This window comes from Amblyomma maculatum, chromosome 2 (assembly GCF_055883805.1).
Source record: "Amblyomma maculatum isolate TAMU_Amacu chromosome 2, ASM5588380v1, whole genome shotgun sequence".
NCBI classification, from domain to species: Eukaryota; Metazoa; Arthropoda; class Arachnida; order Ixodida; family Ixodidae; genus Amblyomma; species Amblyomma maculatum.
In genome coordinates, this window is record NC_139345.1 from 159,122,549 (window position 1) to 159,150,157 (window position 27,609).

The following is a 27,609-nucleotide window of genomic DNA, read 5'->3' on the forward strand; positions in this document are numbered from 1 at the left end:
TGGAAGGCAGGTGCAGACGACCCCAGAGAGGGTACCAAGCCGAGCCAGGTGATGGTATGGCACAACACCAGAGATCGTGGGAGAGGACCATGTGTCCACAGGGCGCCTAAAAGCTGCAGAAGAGGATTACGCAATGGTGCGTAAGGCGGCACAGCTGCACCTTTACATCAGGGTAGAAGCAGCCAGTATGATTGCTACACTGGTCGTGCCACTGCTGCCCCAGGCGGATATGCCGAACAGGATCTAGGCACCCCTGTCGCAGCAGGCAGCAGCGAGACGATGTACAGGGGCCGGTAAGCCTGAGTTGCTCCGGTGAATCTGCATAACTGCCAGAAAGCTCTCCGCATGCATTTAACGAAATTCACGGGAGGGAGCCCCGGCACCCGTACCGGCCTCGTGGCTCCGTACAAAACTCGCTAGCAAAACATGCCATGCGGCTGTACAAACGCAAAGCTCAAGTTAACAAAACCATTTCTTCAGTTGAACGAGAAGGCTCAGTTCTTGCGAGGATAATAAAAAAAGAAAACAAGTGGGCAGCAATGTGCTCCCGCTTTACAACACCACGGTTCTGGCGGTCGTTTCTTCTGGAGTGGTGCAGGCTGCTGCGAAAGCCTTTGGCCTAACAACCACTATAACAACAACCGCCTTAAAAAATAAGCCGGAAAAGAGTTACGCGCATACAGCTGCGAGGAAACATCGGCTCGGTGGTATGGTCCTCCTACTCGCACCACGCGAAGCAAATTTGCGGTCGGCCCCCACGGCCCCTGATGGTGTCGGAATGCCCGGTGCCGATCTGCAATACCAGCAAGCTCGCTGTGGCACACGTGGCCCCTGGCAACGAGGCTCCCATAGCCAGCGACTCCCGGAGTCGCAAAAGAGAAAATTTGTCCAGCAGAATTCGGACCACTCACGTGGCTTTCCTACTCACTTGCTTCAGGCCAACAATTCCACAGGCGCTAGGCCTCACGTTCCATTGAAGTGGACCACCTTGTCCTAAATGTGAAGGAAGGTCTTCAAAATGTATAAAACATGCGCTGAGCACGTTGAAAAGTTCAAACATGCTGCAGAGGAAGTCCCCTCGCACTCAAGAAAGCATGCCGCAGGGCCTAACAATCAAAATTCACTCTAGGCCTGCACTTCTCATGTCGATACGAAAAACGTCCCTTGAACCTAACAAACAGTCGTCCAATGTTCCAAGAGCAGTCCCCACGTCGGGCGTCGGATGTGGGCTTTAATAAGAGGATAAATATGTTTTTCCCTCTTAATACATCCCAATCGAACTCACATCTGATACTGTTGACGTTTACACTGACTCCATAACCGGCTGTTCGGCGCACATTCATAATTACACAATTCATTCACCAGCTTTGTAAAAATACCATTTTCCTGTGCGTATACACTGGATTCGCGGTCATGCTCATGATCTACATAATATCCATGTGGATAAAATGGCAAACCTTGACACATCAGACATCCCACCCTCTTTCCCAGATCCGCTCATGTCTCATGTAGCCGAGAACGAATCATTGCGCCAGCGAACATGCGCTCGAATTCCTCTGTGTTCGTACCCTCTCCCCCTAATCTCACTCGGAAGGAGGAGGTATCTGTGCGCCGGATTCGGGTAGGAGCGACTCTCACCCCTTCTGTGCATCATCGGTGGCGTGACGAACAAGTGACCTAAAAGTGCCCGCATTGTGGTGCTTCACCGGAACTCTGCGATGCGAAGCATCTATTGTGTACCTGCCCGCGAGGCAGTGCTACCTACGGAAAGTAGGCTTGCGGTGGGACCTTGACTGCGATTACAGGAAGTGGACGCTAAACAATCAGTTTATCGGCAACCTATATTGTTATTTATGGGAGACCTGTTTGCACTCTATCTTCTAGCTTCCTCCTACTCACCGCTCCCTTTTCACTATGCCTGATGACAAACTTCCCAAATAAAAAAACGAACAAGAGAAACAGTCCGAACCGCCTACCCCACCCAGTGACCGCGTGCGCTAGTGAGCGCACGCGGACAACTGCAGGCTGTGCTCATGGAAACGAAGGAAGAACACGTGGTGACAACAAAGAGGCATTTGTTTCTCCAATAACCACGCCAGCTAGCAATACAATAACGCTAATGAACCTAGGGCGTCCGTCTCACCAGCAGTGCTACAGGCGAATGTTCTCCCACGATAGGCAGGGGATAAGCTCCGAGGTCGGACAGGGCGACCAGGCGAGATAAGTCCCGCGAGGCCTTCGCTTCGCCTGTGACTGCGTACTCGCACGAGGATACGTCCGCTCGCGCCGAGTTCCCGATGCCGAAAAGACGTGGCTTTGCCCGCGCGTATAATGAGAGGACCAGGGGTGGCGCTTGTGCTGCCCAACGCTGGCGCCATCACTCAATAGTTTAACGTCAACTATCTAATCTGGCACCATCTCGTTATAGCTAGAGTAACTACCACGGGGAAAAGCCGAATTTAAGAAAACGAGGGGAGATGGTTCTGCAGCTGTTTTGCCTCAAAGCGAGCAGCAAATGACCCAAGTATGTTTCGTAAGTTATCTAGTGAGTTGGCGGTGGAGGGAGGGGGCATTATGCACGTAGTTAAGTTTGTAGGAGGTTCTGTGTCAGCTTCTATTGCTAGCCAATCAGGATGGGAACGAGGGTTTGTGTTGTTGGACAAGGTACGGGTGATTGATCGTTTAGGTGAGGAAGGCTGAGATGCAATGGGAGCTGGGTAAGGGGGAACGGGAGATCCAGTGGCAATAGTACTTATCAGGGCTTCCAGCCTGGAATTGTGTTAACGAAAGATGCGGCTTCTACTCGGACTGCTGTCGCTTCTGTTTTAGCCGGCGCGGCGTCCTGAGATTTTGAAATGGCGTGTTGTATGCTGGTAGTCGCTGTCATGGATGTGTGCTTGGTGAAGAGGGGCAGGTGTTTCAGGAGTGTTCCACACCAGCTGCAGAAGTGGATGTTCGCCACCTGCTGTGGATTTGTGCAGGGACAAGGGCATCAAGAACAGAGATTCTGCGCGAAGTGGGACTAACCACAACAAAGGAAGAAGACTTCTCTAAATGGCTCACTGACAACGACAAGAGTGGAAACCTGCTCCGGATTCTTACCGAAAATAATTTACACGAGTTTCTATAATATGCCTTATGGCAAGCTTGCGTAAAAAAAAAGTTCCAGGCTTGTTTTAGCGGCACTGCCCGCCTTGCTTTTGCTGGTTGGGTTGGGGAGTCCGGGCAACTGAGGAAAGTGGTCCTTGGGTTCGACTGATTCTTGTAGCTCCTTTAGCTGCTGGCTTGACTGCTTAGGTGGCTGGTAAGGTGTCGGTAAATTGAGGATCCTTGCCCAGAATGTACTGGGCGTACAAGGCCGGTCTTCCATTGCGGGCGCAGATAATGTTTGGGGAGGTTGGCCATGCGCCGTGACGGTGACTGGGATGTCTGTAGTTGGTACAGGGTCCCTTGCTGCCGCGGTATGGGATTTAGCGGTGAATGGCTCCCATGTATTTGATGGAACACGGAACTATGGTAGCTTCTCAGGTGAGTAGGATGGAATGCGTCTTGCCCATGCGCCGGGAGGCTAGTGTAGTATACTCTGGAATCCTTCTGACCAGATATTCATATAGTAGCGTTGAGCTTCCATCTTCATAGGCGTTTCTGATGAATCCTCTGGCAGCCCCCGGCAGGGCTTCCATGTAAGCCTACGTTTGTGATGACTTCTCTGGTAGCCCCCGGTAGGTCTTCCATGTAGACCTAGACCTAGGCTCGGTCTCCAATGGGGAGTAAGGTCAGCGTTTGGAGTGCCTGGACTGTTAGGACGTGTGTCGTTACCATGGTGAAATTATTGTTGGTCGGGTGAATGAGCAGAGAGGTCATCTGGTAGCCTGATTTTGAGCTTGAGCTCGATCTGCACTTCCTTCCACAGCCAAAGTGTTGGGATTATCGAAGTCGCCGTTCACCTCACAGTCGAACGGCTACTCGGACAGCGTTGGGGGGGGGTAGCAGCTGCTTGATGTGCTGCACTGTCATTCGGACCTCCATGGTAGCAATTAAAAGGCAGGCCGGCGTCTTGCCACTGGCGGTAATGGTTGCACTGCCGTGGAACCCGTGACGAGCGTTCAGATTGGGGCCTCGCTAGTAGGTTGTTGATGTGGTGTCTTGAAACATAGGCATTATATATAACTGGCGTTCAGTCGCCTGACTCGAGCTCTTCTGTGGTTGCGGTGTGACCTTGAACCCTTACTGTCATGGCAACTATACCGGCGTCGCCGGATTGTAGGCGAGTGATCAGAGTTCGGGTTGGACTTAGCTCGGTAGCTGCAGTGCAATCATTGCCTCGAAGGGTCAAATGCCGCCCGGACTGGGCGGCTTTCCTGTCTTCCTTTAGTGCTTATGTTTGTCCTCGAGCAGATTAGTGGCCGTAGGGGAGAAAGGGTTGGAACAGCACGTATCCTACGTAGGCCAAGGTGAGGCATCCGCTCATGTTGGCCCCCGAGAGGCGTTTTTTCCGCTCAATCCCTAGGTTCATGCCATTCGTTAACCTTTGAAATTTTTTCGTCAGATATGGAAAAAAAAATTGGAGGGGAATTTCTAAACCCCTTCGAAAATGCAAAACCCGTTCGGCTTTTTCTGGAGGAAGCATACAGTAATTGTCGTTAGGCATCTGCTACTTCCAACTTTCCACAAGACTTCATTCTGTGCGGTTTGTCTAGACGTGAAAAGAGCGTGTTTCAGATTTTTCAGATTTCACTGCAGTCTCAAGAAAAGGCTAGAGGAAACAGCTATTGTGATTTGCTGCAATGCAAATCAGGCTGTGTCAAACCGGCTTGAGTTGATTCTTGTAGGGAAACACAATTTCATAGGGTGATACTTCCTCGTAAGCCGTAGAGAAACAGACCGCTTGTTATGCCTTCTCGGGCGGGTGAAAGAATCAAATACATTGTAGAGCCATGTTATCATAGCCTAAATGGCTGGGAGTCTTCCCTGCTTGAACTATTGAATTTGTTCGCGCACGTGCTATTTTACGTGCACCCCGTTCGGGTGGTCCTAACTGTCGGGGTAATAGTGCGTTCCCAGACATTGATAGCTTTTTCCTTCACGCGCAGAAGCGTTTGCGTGCTTTATGGCACGTGCGGTCACCTTCTCAGATTCAGGTTCAATCGCATCGGCCGCAAATCCGCGGCGTAGGGTAACTATCGTAAAATGTTTTGCCTCTCTGATGTATCACTGTGTTTAATTCTACGGACACCTTTTGCATTTTTACTGAAGTGATAAATACATTGGCGTCTTTCTTCCTATTTGTTACGGTGCTGCGAACTCTGGATGGGTGCTAAGGCCTCTTACCATCAAGTAAGCCTTTCTTCTCAGCTTCTCCTTTCTTTGAAAAAAAAAATAAAGATTTCTTTGAACTGTTTCATCGGCAGAGGGGCTTTTCACATCCGTCTGAGCAGCAAGTGGGGAAACCGCACAAACCTTCAAAGAAAGTAAGCGGAAAATGTCTGTTCTAAAGACTGACTACACTGCCGCAGTAATATTTTTGTTCCAGGATGTTGACCCCGTGGCCACCGCCATGATGGACTGCCTTGAAAAACTGGCGGCTGCCAGGATCACCGCAAAATCGGTGCGCGGGCTTAGTAGCACTTCAGCAAAAATCGCCTCAGATGGAGCTTTAGCAAAGCGTTCGATAAACTTTGAAAACGATGCTCACACATTTTAAAATACTCGCATTGCAGACCAGTCTAGCAATAGAAAACATTGAATAATATATTGCAGGGTAGAACGAGAGAAAGAAGATGACTACATATATGAAAGGCCACTGAACAACGAGTGAGGGGGAGCCCCGATTAGCAAGCCGAGCAGACCAGCACTGGTCCTCTTGCCGAAACGTTGGCACGGCTTGCGAACTGAAGCTCGCCCTGAAACTTTGCTCAGTGATCTTTCATAATATATTGCAGTATCACAACGCCTATAATTTCTTTCATAACACCGACACTGAGAAAGTCTGACAGGGGCCTATTTTAACGCCACGCTCATCCTGAGCGGATTTCAGCACGCATGCATGAAAGCAGCCGCTTGAAAGCTTCGGCTTTGAACTATTTCATGAGCTAACAGTTTCAAAATTCCTATCGTTGTCACCAATTCTCCGATCACTACTCCAGCATATCGTGACCCAAAGCATTGATTTTCATCGAACTCGTGTGCATTTCTTTACTTGCATCATATTCTTTTTCTCTCCATCTCTTGTAATTTATTTTGCGTAGAGAACACTGGTGATATATAGTGCATTGGTTATAGCAAATCGTTGTGCTATTAACTATTGCACGCTTGATGAAGTCGTGGAAGATGTATCTCTGGTAGGTGTGTCTTAATGTATTAATTTTTTTTCATACTTTGAAGAAATGTTCCCCCTGCCATCCCCGAATTGCAGATCAACTAGCAATGTCTCTCATCGCATTTTCCATGTCACTCGCAAAGCAGTCGAAAAGTATTTCTTTACAAGGCTCAGATTATGAAAGCACCATGAAGAATTAAGCAGGACGGTTACATTATTTGCACAATGGGAGTAAATCTACAAAACAATGGATCTGTACAAAGTATGCATGAAAAGGAAAAAAGATAGAGAACTAGTGCGAAAGTAGAATAAGATGGTGTTAACAGACTGACGATAACGCAAGCAATACGGTCTCTTTAAATAATTCAGTGTGGTATTCAACAATTTGGGAAAGGAACCTGAGCTGGCTTGAATGCACTAGATTATATTTCTTAGATATTGCTAATAACTGGTCAGATCGAATCTTTTGCCCACAATGCGAGAGCATCATAGCCTTTAGACATGTTTGCAGCGAATTGTAAAAACATCCTCTCCTTTCAGTTACACAGAGAAAGCAGGCAGTGCATGGTAGTGTGAAACAAATCAACGTGAAGGGACACAGTTGGCACTGTCTAGAATCCCCATTAATATTTTCTCACTTGTGTCACTTTGACCACTGTAAGCAGTTGTGTAGACGTGGCCTACTACAAATGCTACAAAAATGACATCCACATCCTAAATATTATTTATTTTTCGGCAATACTGCCAGTCTCTAGTTGAGACCATAGCAGGTGCGCATTACATCCATAATATCGACAAAATGATGATGACAAGAATTAAAGCAGCTCTACAAAATTACTGTATTAAACAATTCTTAAAGCACAAAAAAACTGAAAATGTGTTATCAAATTCGCGCGAAGAGCTCTCAAATAAAGAACACATACAAGTTCAAAAACGAAACAATGGGATAAAAGGCTATCGACTGTGTTAAACAAGCGAATGAAAAAAATAAAGCGAAATTTGTAACCGAATAATTTCAGCTCACACTATGACGTGTAGTTTGGCACAAAAACTTGAAAATGAATCAACGTTAGTACCAGATGAGTGCAGGCAATTCCATTCGCTAGTTGCCAACGGGAAGAAAGAATGTTTAAATGCATCACTGTGACGTGAAAATTCGGTTAGCGTGAACGCGTGTTGGCTTCTTAACTCTCGCTTATGTGATAATAAAACATACTGTGATAGGCCGATGTTAAAGGCGTTATGCAGTAGCTTATATAGGAATTTTATTCGCGCCGAATTCGCTCTTGCTGATAGCGTTTCGGGCCCAGATATTACAGCTAGTTCGGCTGGTGAATCTGTTCGCTTGTATTTGTTATGAATGAATCTTAGTGCTTTACGCTGCATTCTTTCAAGCCTCGAAATGTTAGTAAGAGACTGGGGAAACCAAACGGTGTTAGCATATTCTAGTACTGGTCTAATAAAAGTCTTATAAGCTAAAAGTTTAGTTTGTGCAGGGGCTAGGCGAATACATCTTCTAAGCAAAAATAACTCGCGCAATGCTGTAGCAGTGATGTTACTAATGTGTTCGCTCCATCTAAGATCTGAAGTCAGTGTGACACCTAAATATTTGTACGTGTTTACAAAGGTAAGTGCAATGTCATTCATTTTATACACAAAATTAGAAGGCTGTTTTTTCCTGGTTACTGCCGTTGATACGGATTTCTTTGTGTTGATTGTCATCTGCAAGTTATTACCCCATTCAGAAATTTTTTCTAATGACCTGTTAAGGATGACATGATCTTCGATGCTTCTTATTTCTCTGTATATTATGCAGTCGTTAGCAAAGAGTTTGATCTTACAATTAGTATCGTTAATAAAATTAAGAAATAACAGGGTTCCAAGAACAGAGCCTTCAGGAACTCCGGATGTGACCGCTACCGATCTGGATTGCACGTGGTGATAGAATACGAATTGTGACCGTTGATGCAAAAAGTCCTCTATCCAAGCCAATATTTCGCTATCACCAATGACGCCCCGCAACTTTGCGATTAGTTTCGAATGACACACGCAGTCAAATGCTTTCTTAAATGGCCTGGATGCATGCTTCTTTTTGAAGGACTGGGTGGAAAAGTACAATTTCAACTTTACCTCTGTGATGAAATCCTACCGAGTGAGTATGCAGACTTTGCTCTACTCTCCTTTGAAAAAATAGTAAAGGCTCCTTTTGCGCACTCATTCTGTACAGCCTTTTAAATATTTGTAGTTAGGTGTTTTCGTTGTAGTCCAGTAATCTTGTGATGCGCCCCGTAACTGTCTACAAAGCGAACTGACTTCTTCTTCGGAGAGTATATTTATATATATGTACATATAGGATGCGAGAACATTTAACGTACTCAATTCCTTCGAATTCAATAACTCGTATTACCTTCAAACCAGTGGTACAGCAATGGGAACAAAAATGGCGTCACACTATGCCAATATATTCATGGACCACATTGAATCGGACTTCCTACGCTCGTACCCCCAAAAAACAGCTTTTTATAAACGCTTTCTAGACGGTACATTTATCACATGGACTGAAAACGAGCACGAACTCATCCAATTCATTACCTCATTTAATAACATGCATTCCAACATCTCCTTCACACATACCTACTCCTCCACTCAAATTAACTTCCTGGACGTATTAATTCAATTAGAAGAGGGTGCACTAATCACCAATGTCTACAGAAAACCCACGGACAAACAACAATACCTTCATTTTAAAAGCTGCCACCCGCGCCACTGCAAAACATCAATTCCTTCAGTTCAGTTCAGTCGTTCAGTCATGTCGGACTCTTCGTAACCCTATGGACCATACCGCGCCACGTGTGACTGGTCATAGGGTTCTCTTGGCAGGAAATACTGGAGTGGGTTGCCATTACCTTCTCCAGTGAATCGCATTTTGTCAGAACTCTCTGCCGTGATCTGTCTATTTTGGGTGGCCCTACACAGCAGACCTCACGGCTTCATCGAGTTTCGCAAGCCCCTCCGCCACGACAAGGCAGTATCCATTCCTTACTCTCAGGCAATAAGATTCGAACGAGTCTGCTCACGCTCTGAAGATTTTGTGGAAAATTCCAACCGCATGCGGAAGGTTCTGAAACACCAACACTATCCGCCCCTTATTATTGATGGTGCCATCCGAAAAGCGGGAATAATTGATCGCAATGAAATGTTTGGGGAAGGCCGGAAGGCAGCACGAAATGAACACCGCGCAAATCTGATCTTAACTTTCGCGAACCACCTTCCGAACATCAAGAAAATACTAAACTCTTCGGTAAGAAAAGGAGGGGAGCCTGCGCTGTATAAAGCATGCCATTTCAGCGCTTGTAAGACAGTTCGTCATGCTGTCTGAGAAGCAGAGGGAGAAGGTGGCGCGCCAGTGTGAAGCCAGGAATCGACAGCGAGCTACGGAGACAGAGGAACAACGTGAAGAGCGTCGAGCCAGACATCGGGCTCAAGATGCGGCTCGGCGAATGCGTGCTTCTTCAGAACAGAGTGATTGCCTCTTCAAAATATTTCCAGTGGTTCAGCGGGTTACATACAGACGACCAAAAAATTAACAATATTATGTAGTCCACTGTACCGTCGATAAAGCAGATCCTGTAAGTTGCTTGCCGTGTGGAAAGAATAGATGCCGAGTTTGCAAACACGTGCAAACAACGACCACGGCAAAGAGCATGCACTCTGATTTTAAACACTAAATTCGCGGAAACTTGAATTGTGACTCCAGGAACGTGGTATACATGCTCGAGTGTGGCGAGCAGAAATGGGCATCCTCACGAGGGTGAACCCTCATGAGCACCCTTACCTTGTGAGGATCTGACTCGGTGAGGTGAGGGCGAGGGAGGATTGCCGCTGAAAAATTCGTGAGGACGAGTGTGAGGGAGGGCAGAGGCGGTGAGGGGAAGGTGAGGGAGGGAAAGATACAGAGTTTGAGGAGCGAGCGCAAATGTTCTACGAAAGGCGTAGTCTCGGCAGTAAGGAAAAACACGCGGCAACCCGAAAGACATGAGTGACCACACACTTTCTCCTCCACTGGGCATGTGTTGTATAGGTAACAGATGTAATGGAACGGGGCACATGCGCTGCAGCTATAGAGGAAGCAGGAACGAAAGCCACAAAATTGCTCCGGCGCTCGTGGTGAAGAAAAGCCTAAAAACGACCCTAGGAAGCTGCAGGGAGTCACCGAGAGGGATGTCACTGTTTCCAGCCACACAGAACGCGAAGGGACCGGCAAAATACACAGGACCACAGTTTCTAAATGCTAATGTTTATTTGCAATTCAAGGAAAAACACGCCCAGAAAAAAAAAGAGCGTCCAAAATAGAGGGGGCGCGCAGAAGAAACGTTGAACACAAAAACCGAGGTGGGTGATCTTATCTGCTGGGACCCTGCAACATGTTTTTTTTTTTATCGTCCAGATTGCTTGCATGCGGCGACGCATGCGAAGTGTTTCTTGACAGTGTTACTTGACTGTTTGGTTAGCAAGGTTTTATACAAAACTTTCATAAGTTGTGTAAATTCGTAACAAAACCAAAAGGAAAGTAAACAAGCAGCAGTGAATTTGCGCTGATAAGAACTTCAGTAAAATAAACCGCATTTCAATATCCAGTGCAATCTTTGTCAAGTGTTTGGAAAAATAAGAAGTATTTTCTTATTTCTTTTACGATTTTTCACTTTGTTGTCAATTAAAAAATTGTCAAATCGTGCAATAATATGTGCGGCTCGTAATTACAGCGCATTGTTGTTAACCTGTTGAAGCCTTGTACCGGAGTAAGGTTCTTTAATATTTTATTATTTTAGCATCTGTTCTGTACTCAGAATAAGTTTAATGAATCGGAATGCCCGACGATCGTAAGGCCATATGTTATCACAGACGTACGCATGAGGGGGGAATGACAATGCTGAACCGGGTTGAATTCTTTGTCGAATGCGCTTTCAGGTTGGGTGGGCAAGGGTGCTTGCAGTCCTTAGATATATGTGTAACTGTTTGCAAAATCAAAACGTGCTGGAGGTATCAGCCTCGCTATAAAAAAGAAGCTATTTTAAGCCACCAGTTAGCTCATTCCAAGATTCCTAAGAAGGGCATTGCTAAGAACTACCTGCATGCCGCTCTTGACATATCCTGCCAACATGAATTAAATGAAACGTATAGCGTGGATGTCTGGCTGCAAACACTGTTCAGTGCAGGATTTCCCTCTGAGGTAGTCACCTCTGTTTTAGAGAACCTTGCAAAAGATGCTAGGGATGCAGAAGAGCACCGCTGCGCCTGAAGCGCAAGATACAAGATCCGTTGTCATTTCATATGACTATCAAATCTCCCACCGCTTAAAAAACGTGGCTCAGAAAGGTGACGTCCTGGTAGTCATCACTCATCACTGTACCCGAAAAACTGGCTGGCTTGTGCAATATGGTGCAAGGAAAGCACAGGCAGCTAGGGATGCAGCATCAAGCACTTAGGCAAGCTCGTCCCGAGGGAGAGTGCCGTCGTTTACCGTATACTGCTGTCCCGTGTCAAAAGCTACACAGAACAAATTGGATGCTGCAGAAACGTCACACTTCAGGAGCTCCGCGCAGGAGTAGACGCACTCGAGGGGTGGTGGGGAACTAGTCGTCTATGTCGTCCGTGTCGTGGTTCTGTTCCAAAGGCGTGCGCCTCGATTCCGTGAAACGACAATCTTGAAGAAGTTTTCGTCCGAACTCAGCAGAAAAGTATACGAAGCATACTACATTAGTATTGAATTCACCACTTGTGTTAGCAACTGAAGCCTCCGTCGCCTTATCCGATAACTTAAGGAGTCGCACTTACGGCAACATGCCAGTGTTCTTATTTTGCCATTACTTAATTTGCCAAGATCAGCTTCACTGTAGGGGGGCACCACGTTTATGTCGGCTTTCAACAGTTTCTTATCCAAAGCATGGTTTTCTGTGCTTGGTACGTCACGATATAAAGCAAAAAAGTGATGTAGGTTCAATGCTGCAGAATAAGGCAACCGCTGAACTGGAATTCTTTACTGACGCTAAGCAGGGTTTAGATTCGATGAAAGCTACAAAACATCAATTCACATTCTATTATAGAGGTCCGCACTGAGTGTTTTTGACCTATGAGATGAGAGGGTGACGTCGAAGTCAGCCCTCCAGCATGCTTGGACCTCGAATAAGACCCGCTTCCCAAAGCCACGCAGGTACATTTGTTGGGTTGGATTAAAACGGGCTGTAATTGTAGCTTACGACTTTATGAAAACGTTTTAATAAGAGTCCCTACATTTTCGTAACATAAAGATGACCAGCTGAGTTGAAGTACCTTTATGCATTCTGCCAAGGCTAGAGTCGCATCAGAGAGCACGCTGTCTCGCATACTGTTAAAACGTCTGCAGGTCTGAAGACGAAGAAGACATAGGGGAAGAAAGCTTCGAGGGTTTGCGTGATACCTGCTCTCTAACGCGGAATACTCCCACATTCACTCTAAGACTGACTAAATATTAATAAAGCAGACAGCTGAGATAAATGTAAACCCAATTCCACGTAGTCATGGTATGTCTTGAGATCTCCAGCTGGTAGGTTGAAATTATGACAACACTGCTTTTTGTACACCTGTTTGTGCTTACCCATTTCTGCGGAAGGAAAGAGGCCTGCACTCTCGTCGGATTTCCCGTGTCGTTGTGCAAGCGGTTGATTGCTTCTCGTGTGAAGCAGCGGAATGATCAGCGAGAAGCCTCCTACTTTTCCTGTCTTTTGCCAACCACACGCATACATTGTGTGCGTGTTGCTAAGCAAACTAAAAACGAAGCAACGAACGCCACTACTCGTACTAGGCCGGGAAGATGTTCCATTCGGCGGGCTACAGTGTTTTAGAAGGCTGTAAGCCGGAACGTTGTTAGCCGGGGAGCACCTCAGCCTACACGCCCGATACCTTTGGTTGACGGCGCTTCGTTTGAAGACCGTTTGGGAGGGCGACAGATAACGCACAAAGCAATCAGTGTGCGCCTGGCTTTGCACCCTATGGCAATGCGCCGACGACAGGCGCTAGACTCTCCCCACAGCGAGGGCAGCTGTCATTAGGAAAGCTGTTCGAAAAAAAAAGAAAAAAAAAACATCCTACCCGTGGGCAGACCACGCAAGCTGATCCATGGCTGGGCTCAAGAGGCGGCTGTTGCTGGTCTTATCTGATCTCCCTGAGGCACCGGGTGGAGACATGTATGGACGTGGCAGCATTGCTCTCGGAAGGATACACACGCGTCCACCACCGTGCGTTCCTTTCCCACTCTCTGCCCAAAGAAAGGGTCTTCCTTCAGCCCAGTCTCAAAACAAAAAGAAAAGAAACAGCGAATGGCAGGAACGTCTGGGGAAGCCCTTCAGTTTGTGTTGCTGTGTCCATTCGATCAGACCACTCAAGTTGTTGACGCTTGTTGAAACAACACATTGGTGCGCTGTTGCAAATTCTATATGCTCAAAGACGTCCGTTTACTATGTGCGCGAATAAGTTTTCATTGCGGCAGTGTCGTCGGATATTTATGGGAAATGCGCGGTCCACGTGAAAGGTGTGTACGACGTCATGCAGGTTCCAGGTGAGTTTCATTTGCCGCTCTTGCCTTCACAGTGCAGACAATCCGTTTTCCGGCTCTTGCATATGCGGGTTCTGTCCGGAATGAAGCAGACCAATTAAGAGATGTGAACTTAGTTGGCGTATATGTGTTGCTTTTCTGTCCCCGTTCTATAAGCACTGCTTTTTACATAAGTGATCCTAGATTTAAGCACTCTATCCAAGAAGCATAACCAAACCTTATGCATGAAATTCTGGCATGTGTTCATTTGCACGTCGTACTACACTAGTTAGGCGCTGTCTTGTTCGGTCCTTGCATAACTTTAATAGAAATTGTAAAAAAAAAATTACGCAACACTGCGGCGGCATTTGTGAAATCCAGAAGCGCAACACAGTTACGTGTTTCAGTTTGCGTTTTCGGCTTGTTCTTGGAGGGAGGCGGAATGCGATCGGGGCACATCGTCGGTGGCACCTGCGGCGCCGTGTCCTAAAAACCGCATTTTTACGCGGCGTCTCCCAAATAACAGTACATGTACTACATGTCTGTAATTGTCGCGCACGGCCCAGGGTTCGCAGGCTATGTCCCCCCATCCCATCCTCCTCTGCGAAGCGATCGAGGGTCAAGACTGACTCCCTCGAAATTTACGCTTCTTTGTGATAGCATTTTACTGTTACTTTAATTAGATTACATTGTTCTGTTGTCTAATATGCCGTATACACCTCATGCCTTCCATCTGCGTCTGGTTAGTAGTTACCTCCTCCTTCCTCATGCGCAGTGTAAACGTATTTCGTCACTCTATCTCCTTGAAACACATGGCGTGTGAACCGGTGGGCAGGTTTGCCCGGTTAACTATGGCAGTGGTTATTCTCCTTCCTCCTCGAAGTTTCGCCTTTGATTGGCATGCCTAGGGCACTACTAGAATTGCTCTTTGCACTTTTCACAGCCCCTGGTTTCCATGTGCAGTGCATATCTCATTCTCAGCAACTGTCAGAACAAGTACCAGATGGCTCTTGCGAGTGATGCGCTGCAACATGCACGCAGCCCCGTCATTTATTTAAGTCCATTGTTAGCTTCGAGAAATTCGGATTGCTAAATGATCAGCGTGGCTTGACACGGCAGAAAGCACACGCAGAAAAGAATAGATTGCGCCTGCTTCGACTAACTGTAACGTTGCCACAGATTGAAAAGAATTAAAAATAGCTAGAATATTAAAACTGCTGGACATGAGGTTGAGGGTGAGTGAGGGCAAATGAAATGAGGGTGAGGGTGAGTGAGGACCAGCAATATTTTTTAAGTCAGGATGAGGGCGAGGGAGGGCGAAATAATTTTTTTAAGTGAGGGTGAGTGTGAGGGAGGGCTGCCGATTGGGAATTGAGCGCGGGGGAGGAAAGGCCAAAGTGAGGGCATTTGCCACCTTTGGTGGCGAGTGTCAAATGCAATACATAGGACAGACTGAGAACCCCTTCCGACATCGATTCAACAACCATCGCGCGCACACTAAATCTCTCCTCCACCTTCCACTGTCCAAACACCTTCAAAAGAAAAGTCGCGAAAACTCAGTTATCCTGCTTCAGAACGGCTTCCGTAGTAATCGCGAACGGGAACAACGAGAATCGTACTTTATTTTTAAATTCAATGCCCTACAGGCCGGTATAAATGAGACCCCTGGCACCGTTTCTCCACTTCAAAGTTCAGTTACCCCCTAAATTCCTTCCTCAAACACACCCACACTGCCAAGTCAAGCTTACTGCAAGTAGCTCAAAGGAATGTCAGCCTCCCCCACCATACACACAATGAAGGCCACACAATGCCTGCTTTCGTCGCATGTGGTCATGCCTGTTACCTGTTACTGTACTTCCTTCCATGTGCCGTCTTTTTTCTTTCTACTCTGCACCGGCACGTTTCATCACTCCCCATCTGCACCTGCTTTTTACCCCAACAATATCAGTGTACTTCCCTCCTGCTAAGCCCTCTTTCCCTGTTTGTCTCTCCGCCACCTGTTTCTTTTCAGCCCTTCGCCTTTAAATCTACCCGCATCGTTTACACTCGCATTCCTGATGAAGGCCAGCTTCTGGTCGAAACGTCGAGTCGTACAAATGCTTCTTTAAATGAAGCGTACACTTCACTCTCTCTCTCTTTTTATATATTATACATACATATATATATATATATATATATATATATATATATATATAGGATTACAAGTTACATGAAGGATTACAAGTTTCCCATCAAGAAACTTCTGAGATATATATATATATTTATCTCAGAAGTTTCTTGATGGAGAACTTGTAATCCTTCATGTACCACTGAGAGTGGCACTGTGAAGCAAACAGCGAGCGCAGTAAATATTTTGCTAAATAGTGTGCGTGGTCTATGTACTGTTTCTTTTTTATGGATACGTATTTTGCCCCCCCCCCCCCCCCCCTAGAGCTAACTTTATTTTTTTCTTGTGTATGGGTACCATGGCAAGAGAAAACATTTTTGGAGTACCTTGGGCGTTAGTAAGAAGCGGAACTTCGACAGTGTAGTTTCCATTAGATACCAACCTCTGGACGAAATACTCGACAACCATGAAAACATTAGTCGCTACCTTTTGCGCCAAAAAAATGTTATCGTTCTTGAAAGGGCTACAAAGAGTTCACCAAAGTATTTCGATTATTAATTGCTGTTTGGTGTATTTCTCTCCTTAGAACTCGATTATTATGCACTAACCATCCTGAACGGCGCGAACATCTTTTGTGCTCAAACAACCTGTGCCCGCAACCCCGCCAACACAGATAATACGGCAGCCATCGCCGCCAAAGAAGTGATGTCACTATTGTTATTTGCTCCAGACTCCAGCGATTAGAAGGTGGTCCGCGTTTAATTGTGCAGTTTTGTGAGCACACGGGCAACAAAATGTTGTGGTTACAGGCTACTTCTGACACCCGAGGAGTTTATTAGAATCATTTCCTTCCGTCTGACTCCCTTGCATTTCCAGGCACAGCGATAAATACGGGCAGTTGCTGAACACTTCAACGAAAAGAATGTAAAATAATATAGCCCATTGGTAGGAAGTTTCAAAGTGTGTGTGCATTAATACTTTCGCCGTATTAGAAAGTACGTGCTGCAAAACAAGTAACACTGACGAAAGTTTTCAGGTTAGAAGACGCATTATCTGGTGTAGAGACACTAGAAGTTAACAAACTCGGCTACATCTAGGTGATTCTTTTTTTCAGTTATTCTTTACGCTATTGGTGTTTTGTGAAGGAATGATTATAGTTACGACAACTTTACAGAAAATCTGGGTAGCCACGAATCGCTCCAACAACACTGTACTCCCAACATGTGTTATGTGCTCGATCCCGGCGGTGGCGGTGACAGCATTTCCATAGAGACGAGACTTGAAAACGCACCTGGACTAAGACTTTTTCACTTTTTTTCATGTAACACTCTTAAGAAAGCGTCTAAGAGATTTAGGTATGAGCTCGTTTGTTGAGTGCGATTAGTGACGTTCACGGCAGGATGTATACATGCACCGTCCGCATCGTAGAAGGCTCCTGAGCAGGAGTAGCCATAGATAAGCAATGCACACTTGTGGAAGACGAAGAGTCTCGCACTGTTAGTCGGCAGCGTACTTATGATACATGTTACGGAGCGTCCGCTCCGTAACTACACGTACGTGTGCCGGATATGTAACTACATGTATGGGCGTAATTACTTAACTACGTGAATACGTAACTACATGGATTAAAACTTGCACAGCCAGCATACAGCGCGGGTGCTTTTGAAGAGCTTGAGATAGTGTGAGCTGGTTGTGCCACAGTGCAGAAAGAGTGCGATGCGCGGCTCGCGAGCAACGTGGTGGCGCCAGTTACCCTAAAGACGTACTAGGTTCTGTTCTGGTTGCCGCCGGCATGATATTGTCCCGTAATTGCGTGCAAGCAAAGCCCTAAATTTGCGGAAATGTATTGTGATACATATATAATTTTGTTTAGTTACGTAATGTAGACTTTAATGTATGGCAACGCTTACACAAAACAGCGTTTTATTCGAACGAAACAGTGTTGAACTTTGGTGTATCAATAAGACCAACCTAGCTGTCAGTAACTATCTTTTTCTTCAATCTTCCCACTTATACATTATCACTCAAAACGTGGATGAATGATGAAGATATGTTTGTTCGTTGGTCGACTGTTTCATCTGTAAAATAGCTGAAATAATAGAACACGCGCTTTTGGATTGTTGGCGGGCGATTGTTTTTTTTGTATATCCTTCAGAGCGCATTAATGAAAGAGCTTCCGTTACATCCTTATAACACCATAGGTCCTTACCTGTTCAAGCAGATGACATTCCTTTTTATGCTATTATGCTCCTGGCTCCTGAGCCCCCACAGTGTTTTGAAAACTAGCATGCAGTGCAACAAAGCAGATATCGAAGTAGAATCTTCTCGTGAGCACTTTATTGAAGGTGTAATACGGTTTAGAGAAGCGTATCGAGTACATATTCACCAGCCAATATGTATTCAAATAATTGATCAATTGGAGTTGTTGAAACAATTTCAAACTTATTACGTCAGTAAATGTGTGGCTGACACGTTTTGCCATTACTATTTGCACCTGTCCCATGCCAAAGTAAGTAATAGAAAATTCATAGTGGCTTAGCTGTAGCTTAGTAGCCTAGGAGATTGCGAAAGCAACTGCTTCGGTGGCTTGAGGAGAAGCACGCAGTCGCCGAGCCGCATCTTGAGCACGACGTCTGGCTCGACGCTCTTCACGTTGTTCAACTGTCTCCGTAGCTCGCTGTCGATTCCTGGCTTCACACTGGCGAGCCGCCTTATCCCTCTACTTCTCAGACAGCATGACGAACTGTCTTACAAGCGCTGAAGTGGCATGCTTTATACAGCTCAGCCTCCCCTTCTTTTCTTACCGAAAAGAGAGCAGAGACGAAATGCCTCCAGTGGAAGACGACACCACCTGCTAGACCACAGCGCACCTAGTTGGAGGAGCGCGGAACGCCCGGCGTGGCTACGAGCCACGCCACGCTGAAGAACCGACTTGGTAGCCCATCTTCGCCTCGCTTATGTCCTCACACCACCTGTTGGAGTACAGCGCACCTAGTGGGAGAAGCGCGAAACTCCCGGCGTGGCTACAAGCCAGGCTACGCTGAAGAGCCGACTTGGTAGCCCAGCTCTCGCGATGTTATGACGTCAGTCGTCTTGTGGTGTAAAGCGTAACTACCAAACCACGCTACGCTGAAGGCTCTAAACCTGATGTAGTATTGCCTTCGCAATAAAAAAAAAACTTTTATGTATCGGTAGCGCGTTCGTCTCGCCATCAGAAGACCAGGATACCGAATATATGCATGTTCGGAGCACTTTTATTCACTTTTATTCTATTGTTCGTACTCAACAACCAATGCACACTTTTCAGGTCCCATTTATTTTCCATGCCACTCTCTCTCCCTTTTGTTCACGCACTCCTTCCCCCACAGCCGCGCCATTTCATCCTTCTCCCGGCAATCGCAGTCAACTGTCCCCTCGGCCTTCGAGATCCGTACCACCACACGCGCACACCGTTCTGCCTTTGAGATCACACTCTTCTGCCCACTTCCTTGGGACCAGTCAGTGCCATCTAGACTTTTCAAGGCCTGCGCGCTTTCCTTCTCCCCCTATCTGACGTCACACTACTTTGACCGTCGACCTGCGACCCCCGCATTCCACGGGCACTGACTGACACCCTCCTCGTCGTTTCGCACGTGTCAATCAGCAGTGCAACATCGCCTCGTGTTGCTGGATGCGCGTGTGTCAGCACGTGGTTCTGAGTCTTATTGCTCTTGTGCTTGTGAGTTCCGAGTTGAAAGTTGTGAATTTGTGCTTGGCGCTTGGCCTGGGCTTCCTGTGGAAGCGATGGGTCGCTGCTGCGTTCCCAACTGCAAAGGAAACTACGAAAACGGACCAAAAGTGCGTGTGTTTTCGTTCCCTAATGACGCTCGTCGGATTAAGTGGGAGCGTGCCGTTCGTCGCGATGACGTCGACATCCGCACCCTGCGAGACTCTAAGGTATGTTGTTGCTGCGCATTGAATTGAAATCGTTGAAGGGTTATAATTTGTTATCATGATGCTGAAATTTTGACAAGGAGCGCTATGAAATTCAAGGTGTCGCAAAATTTGCGCAACCTGCAGGTTTGAGTAATTGTTTTGTTTCGTTATATGTAAGGCAGGGTTTTTCAGATATCAAATTGATGCCATTTTTTTGTAATTACTTCACTGTTTGCGACTGCGTCATATTTAAAAATGCCGACACATACCATCGGACTCCGTCGTGACCACGTGTACATTTAAAAGCTGTTTTCTTTTTTCGAACTTTTAGACTAAATATGATAAGTGTAGTGTTTTTTTAGGGAATGATTTAGGCCATTGGAGTTATTGTATTCTCGTAATAAATGAGACGGCGATGATATGGGTGCATTTGCTACTATACACATAGTAGTCTAAACTTTCCCAACTTAAAATAAAAGAAAACGGAAGAAAAATACACGGCGGAAGAAAATATTATATTTTGTTTCCTCAAGGACATTTTCCTTCCGGTGTTTTGCAGGTCTGCGAGCTGCATTTCAAACCTGAGTATCTGAGAACAAAGTACGCCTACACAGATGCTACAGGCAACACAATAGAAGTACCCATGGGCCTTACAAGGTTGACCCCAGAAGCAATCCCCACGATTTTTCCGAACAGCCCTGCTTACCTGTCGGACAGCAAGCCAGTGCGCCCAGAGCCGGAAGAAAAAAGAGCGCGCCTTGAGCAAGCGCACTTGCAAAAAGCCATCCAGCTTTCAATTTCTGCGCACGAAGAAGAGGAGCGCAAAAACAAGCTGCCCTCATTTGGACATCATCTCTCGAGGCTCCAAGAAATTCAAATTTCTGACTTTTGGACACTAACGCAAGCTGAAAAGTGTGTCTTATTTGTACATGTTGATGGCAGTGCTGGGCCACCGGAGGTTGAACGCTCTATAGTAATCAACGAGCACATGGAAATTACAGCCTTTTGGAAACAAATACAGCTTTCCAGTGATCAGGTCGCGATTCCATTGAAAACTGATGATTTGCGCACTATCCAGTATGTATTAGACGCTGTGCACAAATTTAAAGCACCAAATGTGTGCCAGCAAGAAGAAAAATTGAAGGCTTGTTTCAGTTTGCTTTTCTCACTCCTCGAAGACCTGACGAGTGACGAGCTACTGCCGCGAGAAAAGTCTGAAGTGGTCACTTTTCTAAAAGAGCAACTCCAATTATTAGCTGTGAAAGAAGGTGGAGCCATTAGGTACTCAGCAGAATTCCTTGTGTTTGCAAGTCTTCTTTTTACGATTTCTCCACATGCCTACAGATTCCTTCGTAGTTCTGGGAAAATAGCATTACCACACAGATCAACATTAATGAGGCTATGTAGTCGTTACAATGCCAGTCCGGCAAAGGAGCAAAATCATGAGGGGTTTTTGCGGTACATAAAGAAACGAGCAAATATCCTAAAGCCGCATGAGAGAGTGGTAACATTGATGGTCGATGAAATTCACCTTCAGCAATATTTTGACTTCAAGGGAGGATCACTGAGTGGAAGGCGTCAAACTCTTCTGAAGCGGCAAAAACGGCACATGTCTTTATGACCCAGTCCTTACTCTCAGGCCATAAAGACGTCGCATATATTCTTCCTGTAGTCACTATTGAAGCAAGTCAACTGCACGACGTTCTGGTGAAGACTATTTTGGAATTGGAAAGAGCTGGCCTCACTGTTATTGCTGTCATAACGGACAACAACCCTATCAACAGGAAAGTTATGTCGCTTTTTTCCAAACAAAACACAGTAGACATCGTTTATTCACATCCAGCAGATAATCAGAGGCCACTTTTTATGTTGTGGATCCAGTTCATTTATTAAAATGCGTCAGAAATAACTGGCTGAACCAAAAGAACCCCGGCACATGCATTTTTTATCCAGAGTTTAACAACACAGGGTCGATTGTACGGGTTAATGGGGCATCATTTTGAGACTCTGCGAGACTTGCATGCTTCTGAACAACAATGCTTATCAAAATTTGGGTATGGACTGACGCACAAAGCTTTGAACCCTTCAAACCTTGAACGTCAGAATGTGAAATTGGCTCTCAAAATATTCAACCCTTTTGTGGTTGAAGCGTTAAGAACGCGCGGAAATCAGCTCAATTTACAGTACACAACAGGCCCAGCTAATTTCATTGAGCTGATCAATAAATGGTGGCGTATCGTCAATGTTAAGACCCCGTCGAAGGGCCGACGCCTTAGAGACCCACTTCAATATCCAATTAGGTGCATGAATGATGCGCAACTAGATTTTTTAAATTCCGTCGTGAACTGGCTGGACATGTGGAAGGATGTGAAAATGGATACTGGAGCCCTAACAAAGGACACGCATGCAGCTCTGCGGCTCACGTCTTACTCTCTGATAGAGATCAGCAGATACTGCATTGAAGAACTCCGTTTAGACTATGTTCTACTCGGACAGTTCCAAACTGACAGCCTAGAGGCCAGGTTTGGCCGGTGCCACCGCCTTTCTGGCTCGAATTATCATGTTTCAGTCCAACAAATATTCGAGTCAGAAACAAAGACTAGACTTCAGGACTGTTTGATCCTCCCAGAGATGAAAGAACTCTGCAAGCCATCTGTGACAGTAGTCGACAGAAAAAGGCTTGCTGAAGATTACAAAATTATTTTAACTGATAACGACTAAAAAGGCAAGGAAGTTTCCATGCCAGCAATAGCTTATATAGCCAGATTCTGTGCCCATGCAGCACTAAAGAAACTGCCATGCGAAGCTTGTGCTGGCAACCTGACCACACAACACAGAGAACTGGATATTGATAGAAATGTCCTAATAACAAGCTTAACCAGAGGCGCTCTGAAGTTCCCGCAGCCAGTTGTAATCAACGCAGTGTTGCAAACACAAGTAATATTAGAAAAAGTTACGACAAAAGAAAATTCCACCAGGTTCCATGCGGCAGGCAATCAAAGAGACATCCTTATTGTTCTCACGAAGTACCTGCTTTCAGATAACGAGGACATCAATATATGCAGCAATGGGCATCATCCTGACACGGTGCTGGATAACATCTTGCGCGCTGCCGCCAACACGTTCTTGAAGAACTATGTTCAAATAAAAACTGACAGCTTGAGAGCAGGCATAACAGCAAAAGCGCAAAAGAGAAAGCTAAAAACTTTACAATCTCTTACGGAAATCCCATATCTGCTCCAGATATGGAACATATGCTGCCAGATACAAATATATAAGGCCGCAAATAAGACCTTATCTGGGCCAGATAAGGTGATATATGCGCAAAATGTTGCCCTTATATGGCTCAGATGTGGCCATATCATGCAACATATAATGCATATCTGAACGGGTAACGGGACCTTATATGGCTTGATCAGGGGCATATATGGCATCCTCGCGACCTTATGTGGCCTGATAAAGGGCATATATGGCATCGTCATGACCTTATATAGACAGACCAGGGCCATATATGCCTGGCATCAACAGGACTTTATATAACCTCATCGGGGCCTTAATTACGCAGGAGCCATAGTGATTGTATACTAGCAATATATGGCTTTCGTCTACCTTCTGCAAATATTCAATATTGGCATCATGTGGTCGAGCTTCAATTTTTCTACACTCAGCATGGCCTGCATGCTTAGTATTAATTGTATCCAATTTAGAAAATAACTACGACTCATATATTTCAAATATTCTGCAGATTTCGCTGCACTATAATTATTACACCATGTGCTCCTTAATCTAGGAGGGTGCTGGGTTATGGCTACATGCTCCTCTTTCCGTCTACTAACTCGCATTTTCATTTAAAATGCGGCGGCAGTCCGGTGCACAAACGCATGGTCGGTTAAGTTCAGCGATTCAAATATCAAGAAAATGATGGCAGTTCAGTATACGGCCCCCTCCAAGCTGTCTAGACGGTGACTCACCCTCAGAGACATCTGGCGGTTGCTGCGTGGAGGGCCGCACTGGCTAGACAGTGACTCCTCCTCTCCCGCGTTCCCCTCTTCCCTCTCAAACAGCAGCGGCCCCTGCGTCGCGCTCTCGCATTTCATCTCTCCTCCTCGCTGCCACGATCTATACCGCGTAGGCCGCGAGCTCTCCGTTTTGTGTGTGCTTGTTTCTTTCCCCTCCCCTTTCAACTCTGTGCGCCTAAGCACTTGTCTCGTTCCTTTCGCGGTGGCAGACGTCGGAGTTCGGTGCGGCTGGCGGGCGTGCTGCATGTTGTGTATGCTGGTGTGTGTGTGCCAGCGCCTGTTCGCTATTAGCTGTGTACATGTAACAAAAATGCGACAGCAAACCTACAAGAGCTTCAGTGTGACTGTCGGCACAGAGGAAATTACTGTGCCCCACTACGGGTGGAAGCTGTCTCCCCAGCCTTGGCAGCGAACCTGATGGTCGATTGAGCTTTTCGAGGCTTCTGCCCTGGGTGGCCCGGCCAAATCTTCACCACTGCGTCGGATCGCACCCTCATCGTGCCGCCTCATCTTCACGCCCGATCACCAAAACCGTGAGCGTGAGACTTCTTGTCGGGAACTAGCACTTGCCAGCCTCAGGATATTGTTCACTCTATTATTTTGATGGAAAAAATTTCCAATCAGTAAACTGGATGGTAATTGCCAGTTGTGATATTGTTCCGTACATTTCCTTGCTAATTTGTCTTTCGCTCCAGCAATTTTAACAAATTTCAGTGGGTGGATAGGGTCCTTCGTTGTTTAAATATTATTATTATTTGCACTCCCTAAGTAGCTTCATGCTTGATTTGGTTTAGGGGCAGAGCTGTCGCTGTCATGACAAATGCCATCGGACATGCTTTTTTCTTTGTTTTCTCTTTTAATTTCAAAATCAACCACGAGTTAGGCGCGTTCGCTCATTTTGCACTGCAGTCTCTGCTTAAGGTAACACCAGTACTTCCTGACAGCCTATATATACTTTGCTAAGGTTTAGGTATTATCAGCAGTCCCAGCAGTGTGCGTTTTATCGCTCTGCGGTTTAGCGGTACCTTTTCCAGGTATCGATAAACCTTTAAATTCCCTTTCAATGGAGCCAGTTCGATTATTAGCCTTTTATTTTATTTAGCTTCGCAAGTAAACCAGCTCAAACTAAAAGCATTTACTGGATAAAGCTCTGTGTTTAAAATCGTAGAATAAAAATGTAATGTCTAATTTAATAGGTTAATGTCTTTCACTTTAGCTTCTCGTGTAGACATTATTCTGTTCAGATATCCCATTAGTTTTTTATAGTATCGCGCCTATGTGAGTAGAATCTCAATATTTACTAACGGATGAGCATGTCTTTGACCCTCGGTATACACACGTAATTCAGGCTCGTCTTTGAGCGATGCCATATTGGCAGGGAAAAAAAAGAAAACCTGTGGTTTCAAAGCTATTTTCCTGTAAGGTTTGAAATAAAAGGGGAAATTCAGGTTTCCTTGGCAAACTTGATTGAGTGTTCGTTTAGCTGGAATACTGAAATTGTCTTGTGTGTGTTCTAATAAAGTGTTATGTTGATATGCAGATATATAGATCTATAGTTCAAAACCTACATGCCACGCGGGCTAGATCTTAAAATCAGGAATTGGGTAGATAAGGCATATACAACCAGATATGCTTTATCTGGTACACGAAATCAGGAATTGGGCAGATCAGGAATATACAACCAGATATGCCTTATCTGGTACTCGAAATCAGGAATTGGGCAGATATGTCTTATCTGGCCTAGATCTTTCCTAATATACCATATCTGCCCAGTTCCTGATATACCTGATCTGGATTTTTTTATAAGTCCAGATATGGCATTTCCGTAAGGGATAGCATACTGTGAGACAGCGTATGCATGAACAAATTTGTGCTCTGTATGCAAATATTTTGTAATTATTCAAATAAAGTCCTGTGTGCGCATGCTCCTTTTTTGCATCTGTTTTTCTGACCTGAAGCTTGAATCTAAGTGCAACTTATCGCGATATATTCGATATCGCTATATATATCAGGAGCAAAAAATTAACATATCCAATGCTGTTCTTTTTTTTTTACGAAAGTGCAACTAATTACGAGGTGCAACACTTTTACAGCGCACCCGTGCCACTAGCACACCGCGCTTGTCCAGCTTGCACGGAGGGTCGCAGGGAACGCCGCTGGGTTGTTGTTGTTGTTGTTACGAACTTTATTTTTCCACCGATGTAGGAGGCCCCCTACTCCCCGCCCCCGGCACGCAGGCCTATGGGACGGAGGCCGGGGCCTCCGCGACTAAAGACAGGCGAAGTGACAGTGTTTCTTCGCGGCTTCAGCCGCCAGGCGGACAGCTTGCTGCTGGTTGGCGGGGACTCGCTCCGCAGTAGCAGTTCCCAGGCTTCTCTACTGTTTATGTTTTCCTTGGCGCCAGGGGAATCAAGGCATTGCCAGATTATGTGATCAAGAGTACCCCTTTCTCCGCAGGTTTCGCATTTATCGTCCGCCTTTTCCTCCACTTGCGTGTGGAAAAGCCAGACGGGACTTGGGAAATTCCCAGCTTGCAGGCGCCGCCAAGCGACGGCCTCCTTGTTAGTTAGCGTTCGGTCCGGTGGTGGCAGGGACCTTCTGCTAAGTCTGTAGTGTTCTAAAATTTCCTTATAAGTTTGCAGCCTCTCGTCCATCCCATCGCAATCAGGCGGCTCTACGGCTGCCCGGAAGTAGAGAGCTCGGGATAGCTCGTGCGCCGCCTCGTTGCCGGGGACGGACTCGTGCGCGGGGGTCCAAATAATTCGAATCTTTCTTTCAAGTTTTCCTTTCTCTAAAATTTTGGCTGCCTCCGTCGAGACCCTCCCTTTTCCAAAGTTCCAGACAGCTGTTTTGCTGTCACTAATAACTATGCTGGCTTCCGTTCCAACGCAAGCGAGCGCTATTGCAACTTCTTCAGCCGTGTCTACATTTCGGCTTCTAACGGACGCGGCGGCGGCGGGCACGCCGCGGCCGTTGACGACCACAGCCACCGCCGCCCCCGACTTCCCGCTAGCCGCGTCCACGTAGGCGACCTCCCCCGGCTTCATTTTCCCCGCTTTCTTGGCGAGCGTCTCGGCCCTCTTTTGTCTCCTCTCCTTGTTGTACGTAGGGTGCATGTTTTTAGGTAGGGGGGGCACTATTATATATTCGCGACACTCTCGTGGAATGTCTACTTTGTGGCTTGTTCCTCTATCTGACTGCAGTCCCACCCAGCCGAGGATGGTTCTGCCCGTGGTGGGTCTGCTTAATCTTTCTAGTTGCGCCATGCGCACAGCCTCCGCTAGTTCCGTCCAATTGTTGTGCACCCCCATTTCGAGGAGGCGTTCAGTCGAGGTCGAGATGGGTAGTCCCAGAGCCCTCTTCGCGCATCGTCTGATGAGTGCGTCTATTCTCTGCTTTTCGTCTGATCTAATGTTTAGGAATGGTGTGGCGTAACATATGCGGCTAGTGATGTAAGCCTGCATTAGTTTCAGGAGGCTGCGTTCCTTAAGGCCCCGACCCTTTAGTGCGATTCTCCTGAACAGACCCGTGACTTGCGTGGCGTACGCGTTCAGTTTCTTTACCGTTGTATCGTTGTACCCATCTGCTTGTAGAAACAGCCCCAAGATCCTAATTTGTTCGACTTTTGGCACTATTTGGCCGTCTACTGTTACGCTGTTTATCTGGCGTTTACACCTGA

The 27,609-nt window shown here is 46.2% G+C and overlaps 2 protein-coding genes across 2 annotated transcripts in view; both read left to right on the top strand.

Annotated features, from left to right (window-relative positions):
- Positions 1-27,609, top strand: part of LOC146200276 (uncharacterized) — a 125,977-nt gene that overhangs the window by 87,375 nt on the left and 10,993 nt on the right. The window contains exons 3-4 of the mRNA XM_084592905.1: positions 5,534-5,608; positions 8,418-8,471. Of these exons, the coding sequence (XP_084449031.1) occupies positions 5,534-5,608; positions 8,418-8,471 (129 nt within the window). The remainder of the gene's footprint in view (positions 1-5,533; positions 5,609-8,417; positions 8,472-27,609) is intronic.
- Positions 19,780-22,763, top strand: LOC146200278 (uncharacterized). The gene is given in 4 exon segments (XM_084595893.1): positions 19,780-19,932; positions 20,471-20,548; positions 22,354-22,648; positions 22,651-22,763. Coding segments are annotated over 4 exon segments (639 nt in total).